The sequence below is a fragment of the Phasianus colchicus genome, chromosome 20 (assembly GCF_987193195.1).
Source record: "Phasianus colchicus chromosome 20, bPhaCol1.hap1.1, whole genome shotgun sequence".
NCBI classification, from domain to species: domain Eukaryota; kingdom Metazoa; phylum Chordata; class Aves; order Galliformes; family Phasianidae; genus Phasianus; species Phasianus colchicus.
The window spans coordinates 1,619,664-1,638,922 of record NC_143455.1 but is presented as its reverse complement, the minus strand read 5'-3'; the positions used below and the strand labels follow the sequence as shown (position 1 = coordinate 1,638,922).

The following is a 19,259-nucleotide window of genomic DNA, read 5'->3' as shown; positions in this document are numbered from 1 at the left end:
GTCTTACTGCGAGGCTTCTACGTGGCTGTGTGGAGCACACCACCCATTCTCACCCTGTGGGAGAGCACTCTGACATTTCTAACCGTTCCCTTTCTTTTCCCACAGCTGACAAAGAGGCTGATGAGTACTACATGAGGAGGAGACACCTGCCCGACCTGGCAGCCCGGGGCACGCTCCCCATCAACGTCATCAAAATGTCTCAACAGACCAACCACAGGGACAGGCCCCGCCGTCCCATCAGGGCCATGTCCCAGGACAGGGTGCTGTCTCCTGAGAGGATCATGCCTGAGGAGTTTAGCATGTCCTATGAACGGATCCTCTCAGATGAACAGCTTCTGTCCGCGGAGCGTCTCCACTCCCAGGACCCTCTGCTCTCCCCGGAGCGGTCGGGATACCCCGAGCAGTCCATGTCACGGGCATTGTCACACACAGACGTCTTTGTTTCAACACCTGTCTTGGATCGCTACAGGATGACAAAAATGCACTCCCATCCTAGTGCCTCAAATAACTTGTACAATACCTTAGGGATGAACCCAACATCCGCCAAGCGCCAAGCGTTCGCCTCCCGACGGCACAACACGGTAGAACAACTGCATTATATCCCAGGACACCACCACCACTACCGCACAGCGAGCAAAACAGAGGTGACTGTTTGATATGACCTCGAGCATTGTAGATATTCATTAAGGACTGGGGTGGCCACAGCACCCCATACTGCAGTGGCCTTATAGGCCAAGATAACCTCTAATAACTCAGTGTCTGAAAAGATTTCTCTGACAGTCCCATCCACATTGTTTTTAAAGCCGCCTCTACATCAGTTACATAAGAAGAACCCAACCAAACTGAAAATAGTGAGGGATAATGGAGGAAACTTCCTGACGTGCATCAGTTTCTGTCAAAGAAAGCCATAGTAAGTAGATGGCTCCTTCCAAGGGCTCACCTACATTATCTGATTATTTTTATCAATTTAAGACTTTTCAGTTGTTACAAGCAGAACCAGTCTCATGCAGCCCGTGACAGGGAGGAGAAAATGCAGTGCTCCATCCTGGCAGGAAGGGGCCCTGTTGTCATCCCTCATGCCAGTCCTCACGGTTGACCTTTCAGTAGCAAGTAGGTCAGCTTCTGGCAGCTGGGGATCACCTCCAGACCACTCAGTACCAGCCAGCACCCATCCATCTGTTCTTCCTCACCCTTGGAACAAATTCAAGGGCAGACTTTCCTAAGGGACTGGCAGATCTAGGGACAAGAATAGCCTGGCTGAGAAATAAAGATTTAGTTTATATTAAATATACTCATAAGATAAAAATATACTAGTGCCTACAAATCGCCTGCTCTCTCAGTGTAGGAAGTAGTGGGGTTGACGTCTTCAATAAGCACAAATATACTGAAATGCTTGTTAGACCCCTTCTCCACTCATTCTAGTATCTTACTGTCTCCAACATGTAAATAGGAAGGAGGAACAACTTATCTCTCCTCCAGCTTCTTGCCACTGCTGAGGCTCTAGTGCCAGAATTTGTTCAGCTTCACTCTGCTGACCTGTGCTGGGGGAAGTGCTGACTCCACCAACACCCCTGCCAGGAAAGTCTACCGTGGGTTTCATCTCAATTTCTCCCCAGGAGTTTCTTTTCCTGATAGCATTTTCCACCAGTCCAATTCCCATTTCCCAACATGTTTCTTTCTTTTAGTTGCGACCTGGAACTCTGTATGTAGCAAATCTCTTTCCAGACTTAGCAGAAGCTCAAAGCTGAGAGTGTCTGTCTACAGAAAAGCAAGCTGGTAATTTTCCATGGTTGTCTTACCATATAATGGCCCAAAAAGAAACCTTCCAAATTCCAATTCCACCGAGTCCCAGTTCTAACCATGCAGACAGTTCCATTTCATGCATATAAATTATATATCCAGCATAATTATAATAAACGGGCATGTTGTATATCTGATATAATGGTAATTAGATAATGTATATTTGTAAAATCTTTTAAGAATAGACTTGTGGGCCCAGAATTAGTGAGGGTTTTATCTCTGGCTTTCTACACAGATTAGGATCTGCTCTGGATTCTTTTGTTGTTCCTTTTATTATTATTATTATTTGTATTCCTTTTATCTGTTCTCCTTTAAAATCCTGCAGAACCAACTCACACTAGAACTTTCTTTGGCCAGGAAAGGGTCTCTGGTTCTGAAGGCCACGCAGCCCCAGTGCTGTAGCTGCAGTGATGCTGGGCACTATCCAGCAATTCCTGTCCATGGTGTGAACTCAAAGCCCCAGCACATGCATGCACCCAAGCACCAATCCAAAGGTCAGGTATGATCCCTCCTTGGGGTAAAAAGATGACTGACTTTAGATTGTAAACACGTTTCCACATGGCACGTCTCTCTCACATCCTCACCCTGAGTCATTTTCTACTTTCTCCTCAGCGAACTCTGTCTAAGTTAGCTCTGTTCTCCTCTTCCCCATAAATACCTCCTGCCTCTTGGCCTTAATGATGTCCCCAGCTCAATACTGCATACACTGATTGTAGGTTGTGAGCTTGAGTCTCATGCAGGGCTCATGATGCAGCACCTGGTTCTTCTGGTGCAGGATAGGCAGGAGGAGCATGCAGTCTATTCCAGGTGATTTCAAAATAGGCTTCAGTGGGGTGGCCATGCTGGCTTTCACTGTGATAGTTTTCAAAAGAGAACCAAGGCCCTTCACTTTCTCAGACCATGCTGGGGTTGCTGCTCCTAGTTCATGGGCTTTCTTCCTCAGCTGATGGAGACTGCGTTTAGAATAGACTCCATCTGAGAGAAGACCTGGGGCTTTGTTTGACGGAAACTGAGCTGAAAAAGAACAAATAAGAGCCTATGTGATCTAAGTGGCCATTTCCATGCAGCCTTGGGCAAAGCCGTTCTGGGCAAAAAACAGAATTGTGCATGGATCAGGGTAGAAGTTCAGTGGTGTGGGAGGGACAAGTGAGGAAAGGCTCTCACCTCATCTTCTGACCCTTTGCTTTGATGGACACTCCTCTCCCCTGACTACCTCCAAGCTCCTCAGTTCAGTCACGGGATATTTCTTCACAGAGGCACATCTCTGTGCAAACATCGCCCTCGGTGACTTAATTCCTTGCAGCCAGAAGTTGGTGACTGATTTGAAGAGAAATGTACATGACTGACAGGGAGACTGTCCCTGCTAATTTTCCGGGGCTCTTCCATTCATTTTTGTCCCAGACAAAGCCAAGATCTTCCCCTCTGCAAGCAGAGAGATTAACACTGTGGGAGAGGAGAGTCCACCCTAAAGTCTGCAGGAGCTGAGGTGGCAGAGCTGGAGGAGCAGAGGTGACCATGTGGGGTCAGCACTCTTTCCATCTCCTAAGCTGTTTGTCCCAAGCTCTCATCTTTGTCTAAGTGTTCTGTTTGTCAACGAAGAAGCTGCTGGACCGGATGCAAATATGGAAGTTTTCCACCCAAGTAGCCCAAGCAGATGCTGTGCCCCTGGCCTTCTGACCTCAGAGCCGTCTCTTATTCTGACTGACCAACATCACAGGCCTTCTGCTAACTTCTGAATAATCCTCCAAAGAAATCGTGTCCCTGTCTCCTCACCTCTCCCACCCACACAACAGTTTCAGGCAGATGTGTCCCATTAGAACCACTAAACAGCCTTTCTAGGCCAAATTTCTCCTGGGACTCTGCCACTACCACAGAAAAATTTCAGCAAATTTGTTTCAGAAGGCACCAAGGCCCGAATGGCTGCCCAGACTTCTTCTGGAAGGGTTTGTGTCTGAAAAGGAACTGTGTGTTCCCTTGGCTTGCACTGTGTGTTGGAACGGGTTGGTAGCTAGAGTAGTGGCATTTCAGCACGTACAGGTGTTCTTACATGATTTTATTCCTTTTTCTGAGAGTTTGTCACCAAAATGGCACTTGGTCCATTTGGGAGTCATGGTACACAGTCTGGTCCCCAGCATTTCTGTTTTCTGTGGTCAACACGCAATGATAATAGCAACACTTTCCTATTCCACAGAGGCATTGTGAGGGTTCATACCATACAGTCTTTGAAGTGCTTTGAGACTCTCTCACAACAGGCACTGTAGAAGTGAGAAACATTTTTATTACTGTTGTTTGTCACCACTGTCCTGCCACATCGTGTCTGATGTGTTGCAATCCAGTCTGTCCAGAATGAGAGTGCTGGGGTCGGGGGGATGCAGCCCCCATGACTTCACACTGCTTTCCTTATGGTCGTGGTCCCGCTGGCAGGCAGCAGCTCTGAGGAACACTGTTACCTGCTCTGTGATTTTTCTGCTTTCTCCTCTTGTCTGAGTCCCCATTTCATTCTGCACTCAGGACAAAAGCAGGAAGCAGTCACACTCCTCTGTACAGTAAAATATGATCTGCCTTGATTAATCTAATATACTCTGAAGAATTGATCTGTCTTTTGCTCCAACTCACAGGTGAAAACACATCTGTGGAACATCCAGTTCCAAGTGTGCATGTGCAGGGACTGGGGGAGAGTGATGTAGGAAGGTTTATATTCTTTCCTACAAACTGATAATAATTTGCATTCCCCAAGCAGCAACACTTAATAGTGAGCTGCACTGGGTTTCATACAATTACATACAAATATCTCATTGATACAGATACATGTATGTTTATGTGTATACGCATAAACACACATATATATGTATATACTGTAAAATGCAGTCGTAAAGTACTAATGGACCCTGTATCAATCTAAGCTTCCAAAATGTATTGACCCACTCTTTGAAATGTGGAAAACTGTTTTTAATGAACCGTGCAGATCACCATATGGAACAGAAATTTTGTCAAAGACTTCTAATGACAGCGAATTGCGTTTTAAGGAAAAACAAAATATTTTTCAGTGTTTTAATGTTCCTTTTATAAATGATATTCTCTTTCTCTTTCTTGGGGATGGGGTGGGTGGGAGAAAAAGTTATGTGGAAATAAGCCCTCCTTTCCTGGCCTATATTTACGTTCTGCTAACCTAGCTGGCTGCAATGCTAATCCCATAAACCTGGGCTTCGAGCATGCATATCTCTGTGCTTTTGTCTATCAGAAGCTTTCTCACCAGAAGTCTGCAAGGGCCTGGCATCATTTTTGTAAGAGAGGTGTAGGTCCTAATAGCTGGGAAGATTTCTTCATCTTCTTCCTCCACATCAAACAAAATCACCATGAAACAGGGTGACTTTAATTGTATTTGAAGTAAGCGTTCTAGTTTGTTAACAATTTGCCATCTGCAGTTCATGTGATGGAGAAGTAGCTTAGTTTTGTTTCGAACTCAGCTGAAATATATTTAACACATACAGATTTCACATTCAAGTATATTTCAGTCGAGTAAGAAGTTAGGGGGAATACGTGAGAAGGAGGCTGAAATATTTTTCCTACAAAGTGCTGCTAGCAATAAGCCCGTGCTGGGGCTGCTTCTTAGAGAACGGTCGCTCGTATGCTGTGTGCCTGTGAGCGGATGGTGGAAGGTGCTGCTCGCAGCCTCTCCTAACTGGCTCAAGGCTGCCAAAGAGGTGCCCTCAACGAGCCCAGATCCCAGTTGAGAAAACCAACCTACACTTCACCTTTCGGGAGCGAGGGGAGAGTCAGACCAATGACATGAGCATGCCGGAATAAATCTGGAAATGAAATCTCAGCAGCGAGCAAGGCAACGTCTCATGTCTCCACCATGACCTGTGATGTCCAGGAGGTCTCGGCCGGAGGAGACGTGTGTTGCCCCATCCCCACCCTCTGCCCATGTGCTTCGTATCCACTCCCAACCTTCTGTCTGTAAACCTGTTAGGCATTTTTGTAGCAAGAATTTCTTGGCTCTGAGAAAGACACTTCTTACTGTAATATTTTTAGTTTGGGGGACAATATTTCCTAAGAGGGGTTAAGTGGATATTTTTGTGCTTTAGCCCAGTTTATGGATTCCATGTTTATTATACGGTAGTACTGAAGAGGAAGTACATTTGTATCTATAACTTTGCACAGACTCTTGGTTAACCATTAAAGAGGCTTCAAGATGAGCAGTATTTGACTGTTTTTTCTCTGTATTATTCTTGTTGTTATACTTACCCGTAAAAGCACATTCTGTATGTACTGTAAACAAAAATATTATCAGTTTAGTAAAATTTAGTCTTAAGGATTTTTCCACTTTTGTCAGTAACAAATATTTATGGATTCAAAAATAAAGGCAATTTCAACATACAAATTGTTTCCTTTTGATATCTATTGAGGAAAAATAAAAGGCCATTTTCCGGGCAGCCTTCCCAACCTTTGTAACCAGCGTTTGAAAGGTAGATATCTATATTTCTGTGTGTACTTAAATAGCGTCTATTAAAATGAAAGCTACAAGGTCTGGAAGAGTCATTATTTTTATGTATGTATTTATTGCATTTCATCATCATGCCAGAAAATAGCAGGGGGAAGAAGCAAGACGTTATTATATGCTGTAAAATTTTGTCATGCTAGCCTATAAGTTTTTATTTTCAAATCGGCCTCCTTTAATTTTACATTGGCAAGCCATGATTCACTCTCCATCTAGAAAGCCTTGTTCTGCAAAATCATAACTCATGAAATGCCCCATAGCATTAGAGGCTTCAGCTGGGGCTTGGCTTTTGCCGTTGGCAGGACTGCACATGCAGGAATTTCCTCATCACTCATTTGAGATGCAAGCCAATGAAGCCAGAGCATGTGCCTCACTGCCTCACTAAGCATCCCTCACCACTACCAACAAGGATGACAGTGGAAGAGTATTTCTCTTTTTTTTTTTTTTAGTGGAGGAAATGTAAAAATTTGTATTTTGATGCTCATATTAATTTGCTTTCAGCATTATGCAGATTTGCTTGTATTACAAAAATAGGATCATTGGTAATTGGGAAGGATTTCTGGAAATGAGCACTGTTGAGGCATCAGAAGGCTTTCAGAGTACACTGTGGGGACAGGACGATGGAGGGCAGGTGCTCCCCTCCCAGCACGGAGCTGCTGGCAGCCAGTCCCCACTGTGCTGGGCTCTGGGAGAAACTCTCCTCATCTGCTGATGTCACATCTCTGTCCCCTGTCCCTCTCTGCCCTTGTCCCTCCTCTGCAAACTCACAGCTTATACAGGCTGAGGCATGAAGCTCTAGAAGAGTGCTTCGTTCTGGAGATCCTTCCCCTCCACCTCCTTGGTGCTGAGATGACCACATCACCTTCCCTCACCCACCTAGATCCTCTTCTGTCTTTCCGCATCGCTTTCTGTTTCCTTTGCTGCTCAGCTTAAATAGATTAACGAAGTTCTGAGATGCAACACCACTAAGAGAAGATAATCATTTTCCAGGGCAGGTCCGGGGGGAAGATGTGCCTTTTCCTACCCTCTGGCTGGGTTGGTGTCTGGGGTCTTCTATTGCCCTAAGAGCAGAGCTCAAAGTCAACAAGGAATAATCAGCAGTTCCTAAGAAACATATGAACCCAGCAGAGTTAATTAAAAAGCATTTTTAATGGCAAAGTTTCATTTTGCCCGGTGGTTCTATTCATAATTACCCAATCCTTTGTAGCAGTAATAAGTGGGGTGGGAGCAATGGGGAATTAGCTAATTTCTCCACTTCCCATAAAAGGCATTGAGGAGAACAGCAGGATTTATTGTGCTGAGAGCCAATGATGACTTAGATGAAGCCAGAGCCAATTCTTACCTCAAAAAACAATAAATCCTGCTGCTTCCAGTTCCAGTAATAACTGAGTTCAGTACTGTGGTGAAGAGCTCAGCAGAAGAGAAAGGCCAGTGATTGGCAGGGGAACCACCAAACAAAAGGTCTTTGTCTGGTAGGACTTGGGGATGGGTATGATGGCATGGGTGTGGAGTCACCTGGGGATCAATAGGGCTGGATTTTCCAACTGTCTCTTTTCTTTCATGGAAACAGCTTGGGCATGGGTCACTCCCAAAGCAAGGTTCTGCTGTTTCCTCCTCACACGCCTGCTGACACAGAGATACAAGAGGGTAAAACTCTCCATAGCAAAGCAGCGACCCTTCCCTATGGGAAAGGTAAGATCCACGAGGCAAAAGAGTCAGGGCTCTGTCTACTTCTTGAAAGAGAAAATCCAGAAATGCTGCTGAAATCTGAAGGAGGACGAGTCCAAGTGAGAGATGTGGCCAGCCCATAGGTGTCATCTTCCCAGCAGCTGTCCCACTGTCCCTAGCTCCAACCCCACACATGTGACTGCCAAACCTAAGCATTAGCCCTGGTCTCAGTTGCTTTGGAAAGATGTTGAAAAATGATGAAGAGTTAAAGGACTTCAGAATAATTAACACCTGACAACATTCATTTAGGGAAAACAGATCTTGTCAAACAAACTTGAATTCGTTCTCTAATGTTACTCAAATTTGAGCTGTCAAAGACACAGTAGGTTTAGCCTTTTCTACAGTACTGGATCATGTGCTGCTTGACAACCAATTAAGCTTTTATCACTGCACGTTACTGAGAAAGCTGATGTTAAAGGGGTGCAGCAGCAGATCTCAAAGTGGGAGTTTCAGTGGGTTTTGCCTCTGAAGTACTACTGCCAGTGGTAAAGACAATATGCTTTTCAACACAAGGCTTGGCAATCCAGAAATTGAATTGTTGCTCCTAGAAGTTACAGGAGACAGGGAGGGTTTTGCAAGCAAAGAGCAACAAAAGAGGAAAGTTCTGAGCCAAGGGTACTCTGGGTCCTTTTGAACAAAAAATGCCATAATGCAATAAAGGAAACCAGACCTCCAGGAACTGGAGCAGGGCTTCTGGGGCAGACAGGGATGGAGAAGCAGTCCAACCCAGAACTGAGTAGGGAAATGCTCTTCAGTGAGGTTTTTACAAAGCTCAGCATTTTAATTCATAGCAAGAGGCTAAGAGGTGCAAGCACCTGCAGGAAGTGGCAATTAAGGGTATTAAAGAGCTCTTTAATCCAGCATCAGAAGAACCAGCTGGTGAAACCTGAAGCTAGAGGTGCAGTTACTGAAACAAATTATCAATGAAAAGTGAAGCTTTGGAGTGTAGACAATTTCAACAGCTGAGTGGTTTCTCTTCTGAAAAGCAAGTCTGCTTCAGCAAGCCCCATTTCTTTGGTTGGGAACTGGGTACAGTTGTGGATTATAATACATTCAGACTAGATTGGTGATGTCTCTTGTTGTAATAAATGCAATGTGGTTGCTAATGTTAAGCCTTATTGCTTCAGTAATCCTTTGAAGAAAGTATCACCTTTCTCTCAGCTATTTTCATAGGCAAAACCCACAATTTGGGTTGAACTCTTCTGTGAGCAGAAGCTCACTTCAAACACAGATGTGTTTTCTGCCCATGAAGGAGGGCTCTGTTTCCACAGGGCCCTTCCTCCAAGGCACTAACTAGCACACTTAAAGGCATTTAATAATGAATGGAGCTTTGCAAGAGCCTCCAGGAGCACTGTCATTCCCTGCAGAGTAGAGAGGACATCAGAAGGAGAGACCTTCGGAAGTGACTCACCCCAGTCATGCAGTGAGTCAGGAGCAGACTGGGAATATGACCTGGTTCCCCATCTCCCTCCTTGTCAAAATGCCAGCTCTTCCCTTGTGCCTCAAGCTTTGGGAAGCACTCTGAGTTTAACTTAGAATTCAGGCTGCTGACCAAGCTCAGCATCTGCCAAAGCAGCAGCACACCTGAGCCCTGCAGTCACTGCTCACATTTGCTGTAGGAGAGGAAGAAATCTTTTTCTCTCACCCTCTCAGTGTCTCCACTTGCTTGGCACAAGACTGCATCAAGGTAGGAATAACCTCAGAGATGACTTCATTGTCTTTCAGAAGATTTAGTGCCAAACTGCTGTCTCAGAACTCCTTTGGAGCTGGATCTGCTCAGAGATTTTGTAGAGTTTTATGTTGGACAGAGGTGCCTGCAGTGATCAAAACTGTTTGGCTGCAGGAAAGCTCAGGAGCTATCTCAGTCCTTTCAGACCAACGTTCATCTGTCCCTGCTGAAAGTAACTGAACAGCTGAAAGTTTCATCTCTTAGTGCAAGATAAAATTGATGTCTAACCCATTTGCCTTCTGAGGCTGCTCATACAAGGATTATTTTGGACCAGGGCATCAAATTCTGATTTATTCAAAAAGTGAACACCAACTGCACTGTTCATGCTCCCTCTGGCAAAGTCCTCCAGGCAGCAAATTCTTTATTCAGGCCCTCTATAGATCCCAAAGGATTTCCTATCAAGGAAATCTTTCTGCTACTTCACCTGCCACACCTCATCCATCAAACTTCCCTCAAACCACTGGACTTCAGTTACCTAGCCCTTCTCAGTGACTTCACCTGTGTGCTGATCTGGAGTGGCACTTCCACTGCTAGTTGTAGAATGTCTGAGAAGGAAAGAAGCTCACTGATGAAAGAGAAAAACCTTAAGTTGTGCCAGAAGGTTCAGGTTGGATATTAGGAAGAATTTCTTCTTCAAAAGAGTGGTCAGGCAATGGAGGTGGCGGAGTAACCATCCCTGAAGGTGTTCAGGAAACATTTAGATGTTGTACTGAGGTTTAGTACTTATTTGTACTGAGGGAAATACTGGTGTAGGTGGTGGGTAGATGGTTGGAGGAGATGATCTTGGAGGTCTTTTCCAACCTTGGTGATTTTTTTATTCTAATGCCCAGATCCTGTGCCTTTTGATTTCACTGCTGTCCTGAATAGTACTCTCTAGTAGAGCAAACGCCATCTCTTGTTGCCTTCTTCACTGCCCATATTTCACATCCTCCACTGAAAAAGGAAAGACTCCAGGAAATGTAGTAGTACTGTGTTGATCCGCTCTCAGGGCCAGGTTTATAAAGTGAACCAAAAAACATACAGCATTTTCAGGTCTTAAAGGAAGAACGTCAGTTGAATTTATGAATTCCTGCAAACTGAGGGCCATCTCATTCAGAAAATGAGGCCCAAATCAGTGCTGTCTTTTATGCATGGCAGTACATGGAGACACAGACTTCAAACTTCCAGGCAGCCTCCAGAAACACTGCCCACGAACTCCTCCATCAGCCAAGTAGCTCTTTCCCATTCCCTGTGGGAAACTTCTTCCAAATTTGAGGCTCTGCAGGCAACAGTGTCCCTTTAGTACCCACCTATAGAGAAGTTCTGTTCTGTGCAAGGCACAGTATACAATGGACGGCACAGCTGTTTCTGTGTTGGTGTTTACTAATTGATTTAGAGTTTGACTTTGCATTTGGTGAGAGGACATCTTATACAATCTTGCATCACCTCAATTTTGTTATTTTCAATAAATACTCAGTAAAATACTGTCCCAGCTTCATCTTTTACTCCTCCTCTATCTTTCACGTGTCATTTTCCGGCACAGATACCCACCAGCTCTCCCCAGTCCCTCTCCTGTCGTTGTCTGAACATGCTTCTCACTGTTCCCTGCAAGCCAAGCAAGTTCAGAAGCTGCAGGTGCAAAGTTTTCCTCCCAGTATGTTCTATAGGCTCAGCAGGTTCTGTGAAGGCACAGGACTGATAGGAAACCCCTGCTTGTTTCTGGATCTACCCATCCCCGTGAAAGAACACACAGCATACACAGAGCTGTGCTGAAGCAGGTGCTGGGAGGCAGCCAGAGCATCCTGAGAAACAGGAAGCCATACTTACTTTATGCAGCATATACAGTCATCTGAATGTAGCTGTGTTTTCTGGGTAAGAACAGATAATCTGTGGCTCTGGAGCTGTCATTTGGACAGAGCTCCTTCTCTGTCCCCATTAGCTCCTATGCTCAATATTCACATTTTTAATTTTTGAATATCTTTCAGTGAAATTTTGTCCAGGATTTGTTTGATGTTGAATCTTTCCTGAACAATGCCACCCTCAGTAGAGTTTGTAGGAAATGCTGAGCAGCCAGCATCGTATCTACCACCTGCCCTGTCTGCCATGCTGACACACACACAGAGATGAAGCCAAAAAGCACTAGCCCAAAGGCACTGAGGTAGTTTTAAAATCTGGGCTATCTGCTGCAAAACACAATCTAATTGTAACAAAAAATCCACATCACTTACCCAGAAGCTATCCCATCAATAAGCCACTGCTCTGTTTCAATTACTGTGCTGTCAATTATGATATCTTCTGCAAGAAGCCTTCCTGTTATAACCTCCATCTTTGATATGTGGCTGCTCTTCTCCATCTCCTTGGAAGCCCATTATTAAGATTCATTTAGGATTCTTTGGCTCCTTGGCTATAATACTCTAATAAGGACAAGTTGAAGCAGGTGGGCTGGTGCTAACGTGTTGTGCTCATGTGTCTTTGGTCAGGGCTGAAGGCATGTTCACTGCTGGCTTCACACATACTGTTCACATTTTTTTTTAATATTTTGAGTAGGATATTATTTTGGTTTTGGTGAGGCTGCCCTTTAGACCTGCTGATGATCAGAATAGGAACACTTCTGAAATAAACCCAGTGTTCACTTCTAAGCATTTTTCTGATATCCTGAATGGCTCAAATCCCTGCTCAGCTCATCCCTGCACTCCCTGGGAGGCTGATGGTGCTGCAATCCTCCAGTGCCTGTGGGAGGATTGAGAGGTACCATACAGGACTTGCAGAGAGACCAGTGAAAGATTGAAAATGTTCATTAGCAGTTCCCCAGAGACCTCTAGGCAGCAGCTCAGTGAGGATTTGCTGTGTTTTCAAACAGACAGGCCCCATGAGACTACACAATGCAGACCTATGCCAGAGATTTGCTCTCAGCTCTGCTCATTTGATCTAAAGCAGCCACAGCTCTCTTGTTGTCAGCAGACCACTGGCAGCAAATTTCTTGCCTCATATGCCCTGTGAGAGCTGTCTGCCCTTACCACTCCTCTACAGATCCAGTCGATCCACAAAAAGTCTACTAAGAAGCACGCCCATGTGGAGAAGGTCTCAAGGGAGGAAGTCTCAGAACAGACAAGGACAAATTCTCCTGTTCCTGTGCATGCAGGGCCATTGATTTCTCTTGCCACAAAACCATGCCTCTGCGTGAAAGCCCAGGGATGGCAGCAGCTCCACAAAGCCTGCTGTCCACCTCAAAGCTGCCAGCATGGCAGGGACCCCACTTGCTCTTTCACTATGTGGCAGCAGCCTGTTCTAACCCACTATTGCAGGTGGGCAGCCAGCTGCAAAGTGCCCTTCACCTGCAGCAGGAAACCCAGGATCCCCATGCCTTGCTCTAAGTATCCAGATGAAGTCATTGACTGACTCTTCCTGTGTGCATGAGGGCCTTGGCACGGTATCATTTGTTGCCACCATGTGCTTTGCTGTGTGGCTATTAGCTGGTTATCCAAGCTTTCTGTATGTAACTGGTGAGTCCAGAGTAATTGCTATGACTGATAGCAGGAGAGCATGCTAGTGCTCATTAAAGACAAATTGAGCTGCCTGCTGTGAGCAAAATAGATGCATTTACCCAGGCTTTCTTAGTGCCTGTGTTTACACAGAAACATCCCCTGTCTGTGGGATCTGAAGAGATGCTCTTGTTCTAATCTCTGAGGACGAGGTAGGAAAACCAGGACTGTGTGGGGAGGTGGAATATGGGTGGAGTATGTTTCAGGAAGCTCAGCCTGGAGACGTGGATAGCTAGCTTCAACAATTAGCCAGCCGTGCCAGAAAATCTTTACCAACACAGGAATCTGGCAGCCAGCTCAGACTTTGGTGTAATGCCCTTCACTGGCTCAGCCCCCCCAGGCTGGTACTTGCTGGAACCAGGTTACTACAGGTAGGTCACACCTGCTTGCTCTGCCTCTCTGGGCTGGGCTGTTTCCCCATCCACAAAGCACAGCCATTTCAGTGCTGCCTTTATGTGCAGGTGAGTGGATGAGAAAACATTACAGCTCTGATTTGGATAGAGAAGAGGAACCAACATATCTCAGGACATGGCTGAGTTCAGCTGCTTGGCAGAATAAATTTCCTACCTGCTCCTTGGGCAGCTTGCTGCTGCAGAGTTTGTAAGGCACAGACTGGACAAAGCTGGAGTCCTGTTTTGCTGATTGCTGCCCCACACACCAGTAGAGGTCCTGTCCCTCCTGCATGCTGGGCAGTCAGTCTCAACCCAGCACAATTCCCTGGAGATCTTGAGATTATTTTTAGCACTCAGATGACTTTGCTGCCAGGGTTTCAACACATCCTATGGAGCATCCTTCCACTGCACCTTCTCTTCTCTCCCACAGCAGCAGAGAACAACTTTTCATTCAGGAGAAACAGCAGGAGACATTTGACTGTCAATCACATGAAAGCACATACTGAAATGGAGGAAGGAGACTAGGTGTCTGCTGGCAGAGGACACTTGCTGGAGATTTGGCTGTAGAGAGAGCTCACAGGCTGGACAGCTTGTTCAGGAGCCCTGCAGCATACTGGTCACACATGGCTGTTGCTGCAGGGCCTCTGATCTAACTCTAACCCCTAATCCTAATCCTAACCCCATAAACCTACCCAAAAAGTTAACCCTAACCCTAATAACTTGCTACAGCCATTTGTCTCCAGCAAAGCGTGTGCATTCAGAGATGGCCCTGCCTGCAGAAGGCACAGCTTTGCACTGGCTCCAGCACCAGTTAAAGGCTCATTTTTGCCTTCCCAACAAGTCATCCCAAGCTGTGAGTAATCTCAGGAGTATTTGAAGAACAGAGAGATCTGGGGGCTGCTGCAGCCTGCAGCATGCTGGTTAGGACATGGCATTGATGGAATATGGTCAGCAATGGCAATCATTCATCTCCAAGACATGTCAGGCTGTGTTATGCCTGCTGCCCTCTTCATTGCCCTAACCATGAGCACTGAGGGTGACAATTCATGATTTTCACCCATTCCTGTTAAGTTTTGAATATATTTTCCCACGGCAGCTTGGTAGCAGATAATTGGACAGATCAAAGAGCTCAAGAAACGTATTTAGTCAAATGTTGGATTATGTGATTCATCTGCCTTCCACATCACGTATTTTCCCCAAGGTAAATTCAAATTAGCACCTGTTGGAAAGCCTATTAGTCAATGTCCGGGCTGTAGTGCATTGGAATTCAAAGGCTTTCCATTTAGCGGGAGGCAATTTCTCATTGTCTAAGGAGCCAGCAGCCATCTTGTTTGTTGTTAATTAACAAAACCCCTATACGTCCACAGCACACATCCAAGCACAGACATCCACTCTGCTCTGTGCTGGTGCAGCCTTGCCTTGAGTATTTTGCACAGTTGGGTCACCACAGTATAAGGACATGAACAGCTAGAGACTGTCCAAAGGTGGGCTATAAGGTGGGGAACGGTCTGAGGAAAAATGTGTGAGGAGTGACTGAGGTCCTGTGGTTTGTTGGGCCCAGAGCAGAGCAGGCTGAGGGGAGGCTTCATGGTGGCCTACAGATCCTCACAGGGAGTGGAGGGGCAGCGCTGAGCTGTGCTTTCTGGGGACAGCAACAGGGCCTGAGGGAACAGCATGGGGCTGTGACAGGGGAGGGCTGGGGCCTCAGGGAAAGAGTCTGCCCCAGAAGGTGGTGGGCATGGAACAGCTGCCCAGGGTGGTGGGCACGGCCCTGATGTCGGTGCTAAGGGAGCGCTGGGACACCGCTCTCTCATAGGGTTTGGGTTTTGAGTGGTCCTGTGTGGGACTGGGATTTGGACACAGGGATCCTTATGGGTCCCTTCCAACTTGGGGTGTTCTGTGATTCTGTGATCCCATGATCCTTCCTGCCAGGAGAACCTGCTGAAAGACCTGCTGATCTGTTTTGGAAAACAAGGCTGTCCGTGCTCATCTTGATGTGTACAAAGTCTGCAGGAGAGCAGAAAGGAGGATGTGCTAAGGGAGCCCACAGAGTGCCCAGGTGGCCCAGAAGCCCAATGGCATCCTGGCTTGTGTCAGCAATAGAGCAGCCAGCAGAGCAGGAGGTGATCATCCCCTGTACTCAGCACTGGTGAGGCTGCACCTGGAGTGCTGTGTTCAGTTCTGAGCCCCTCACTGCAAGAAAGACATGGAGGCTCTGAAGCATGTCCAGAGAAGGGCAATGGAGCTGGAGCACAAATCTGATGGGCAGGGGCTGAGGGAACTGGGATGGGTCAGTCTGGAAGAGACCCAGGGGAGAACTCATGGCTCCCTCAAACTCTCTGACAGGAGGTTGTGGTGAGGTGGGGGTCAGCTTCTGTTCCGAGGTAACAGTGATAGGAGAAGAAGGAATGCCCTTGAGTTGTGCTGGGAGAGATTCAGGCTGAATGTTTCAAAGAATTTCTTCTCAGAAAGAGTGTTAATGCATTAGAACAGGCTGCTCATGGAAGTGGAGGAGTCACTGCCCCCAGAGGTTAAGGAAAGGATAGGTGTAGTACTTAGGGACATGATTTAGTGGGCAATAGCGGTGGTATGTGGATAGTTGGATTGAGTGATGTTGGAGGTTTTTCCAACCTTAGTAATTCTATGATTCTGTGATCACCTGTGAGCATTGCAGGCTGAGGTGATGAACAAGTAGGACAAAGCTTTGGGGAAGTCACCTTCTCTCCTTCAAATCTACATCCTGCTCTGCTCTTCTAGCAAAATCAGCTCAGGAATGTATAGATCAATGGAGCTAAAGAAAGTGCCTGGGGAGGATCGCACACTCTGCTTCTCATCTTCCACTGCAGCACATTTGGGTTGGGACGAGGAGGCCTTTTGTGTGCTGTGAGGTGAGGGTGACTTGGCATCAGAGGGAGAACCACAGGATGGGGCACTGTGGGCTGGACATCCTACATGACACAGCAAAGGCTGCTCCTCAGTCACGGCTACAGGCAAGCTGCCAGCTCCTCTGCTCCGCAAGACAGAGGGGTAACGGCAGGCTGGATCAGACTCAAATTCACTGGTTTTAAAGCTGATGAACACAGGCAAGATGCAGACTACATTTCATATATATATACAGATATATACATTTATTCATTTATTTTTTATTAAGTGAAGCTACCTGGTGTCGTTTCAGAGTTCTGACATGGCTTTGCAGCTGACGCAGCCATGACTATAGCTGACCCCAAAAGCCCCAACACTGACCTGGATTTAGGGGTTAGAGTAGCACTGCAGCTCCATATGACTCAGCAACAAGAAAGCTGATATTGTTCTTAGACGTAGGAACAGAGGAGAGGGACAGAGGCAGGGAAGTGACTTTAACCTCGGGATGACTGTGCTGAGGACAGCATAGGACACTTTGAAGCAAAGGATTTAAAAGCTTAATCTGTTTAGTTAATTGAAGAGACTTGAAAGGCAACGTGCTCGCAAAACACAGGTAACTTAATGGGGAAAAGCACCAAGTTCTGAAAGGCTCTGCAACATACTGGGAAAGACAACAATCTGGCAGATGTCTGGAAGCTGAAGCCAATTGCTGTCAGACTGGGAAAAAAGTGCAGATCTACTGTGGAGGACCAATGAAGTACAGAACTAGTGAACTACATCTCAGCTTTTTCAAGCTGCCACTTTTAGAAAAACTTAGCCTGGTGTGATTTCATCCATCACACTGCTCTCCAGAGTGATCCCAGCTACAACCCGCTATGGTAACCAGCCCCTGTGAAAGCATCTCCAGTTCCCAAATGGTCTCTGCAGAGAGAGCGAGCTGTTTGCACTTACACCTCTAGCTAACTCACCACCAGGGGTCCATCCATACACGCACACATTTTCCAGTCCAGTCTCCACAAGGGAAAGTTAAAAGATGAGTTAATCTTCTGCGGTTCTTCAGTTCTCCATGTTACACTGACAAAACAATCTTCCTGGAAGACTGAGAGCATTTGCTTGTTGTCTTCTTTCAAGATGGACATGGGCAGGATGCATGTTGCTTTCTCAACACAACCCTTATGGCTGCCATGAAATCATATATCAAAAAAAGGATCCATATACATATATCATACACATGAACAAAATGACAGAAGGGGTTAGCATACATGTGAGGATGGGGCTGCAAGGACTATTTGGAGAAACTCCTGCTACTTGACATTAGGATCAGCTCATTGTAAGCCCATGAATGAGTAAGTGCAGTTGGGTGACGTGTGATGACCAGGGTAGGGAGGCAGCTATCTTGATACCTCCCACATAACAGCAGTCCTGGCCTATTCTTTAGATGCAGATTTAACCCTAAATTAGATAATCCACTGTATGCACACAGAGACTGAAGGGGAAGAGATTGCCTCCAACAAAGCACTTCTCTACTTTCATTCCCTGTCAGTGTTAAAAGAGCTTTTTATTTTTCTTTTTTTTGCTTATCCACACTAATCCATGCTAATTATTCTATTCTTCACCTTACTGGCATTGCTCCCAGATGCAGAGGTCCTCTGAAGTCAAGTATATCCCAGCTGGCAATCAAATGTCTCATTAATCTGTGGAGATGCCTCTTGTTCCCTGTCTTGTTCTCAGACGTGTGGCTTACCCTGCTCCTCCTGTCCTACTGGCCCAGCCTGGGTTGACACGAGGTGCTATCATTGACCAGACCATATGTTCCTAAACCAAACAAGCTGGGGCCAAATGATTCAGAAGAACAAACTGATAGGGAAGAGAGCCTGACTAGTATGGAAAGAGAGGGATAGGATCAGATGTGCAGGTAGGCAAAGTAAGTTGTTGGCCACAAGGTCAAAAGCTCCAGCATGATCTCCAAGCAGAGCCAGGACCAGTACTTCTACAGAATGTTGAAACATCTGCAAGAAGCCAATTACCCTCAATGCACAATGTCTAATGCACAAGGAGACAGAGGACTGTCTGTATGCACACAGTCCAGAGCATGGTGGTTTCATCTCTGGAAACAGCCCTGCAAGGGCTATTCTAGCTCAGGGTTAGGATTAAGATTAAGCTAGGGTTAGGGGTTAGGATAAGGGTTTAGTTCTCAGGGTTAGGGTTAAGAGTTTAGGGTTAGAGTTGGAGTTAGGTTTAGGGGTTAGGCATAGGATTACAGATAGTTTTAAGGGTTAGGGATAGGGTTAGGGTTATGTTTAGGATTAAAGGTTAAGATTAGGGTTATCCTTGTTAAGGTTAGGATAGAACTTGTGTTGCGGTTGGAGTTTAGTATTAAGATATGGTTAGGATAGGGCTAGATTTAGAGACAGGATTTGTTTTAGGGATAGGGATAGGGATAGGGATAGGGATAGGGATAGGGATAGGGATAGGGATAGGGATAGGGATAGGGATAGGGATAGGGATAGGGATAGGGATAGGGATAGGGATAGGGATAGGGATAGGGATGGAGTAGGGGGTGGAGGGGTAAGGGTAGGAGTGGGGATAAAGGTAGGAGTAGGATAGGGGTAGGCTTAAGTTTAGATTTAGGCTTAAGTTTAGGGTTACAGTTAGGGTAATGTTTAGGATAGAGTTTGTGCTGGCTTTAGGATTAGGTTTAGCATTAGGATACAGTTACATTTAGA

General features: G+C 45.9%; 1 protein-coding gene across 4 annotated transcripts in view; it reads left to right on the top strand.

Moving 5' to 3' along the window:
• Positions 1-1,835, top strand: part of SHISA6 (shisa family member 6) — a 224,622-nt gene extending 222,787 nt beyond the window's left edge. The window contains exon 6 of one of the 4 annotated variants that reach the window (XM_090122038.1): positions 106-1,835. In XM_090122038.1, coding sequence (XP_089978164.1) covers positions 106-656 — 551 coding nt within the window. In that variant the 3' untranslated portion in view covers positions 657-1,835. The remainder of the gene's footprint in view (positions 1-105) is intronic. The other 3 variants (XM_090122037.1, XM_090122041.1, XM_090122040.1) reach the window with 3 other exon arrangements.
• Positions 1,836-19,259: the final 17,424 nt, after the last annotated feature.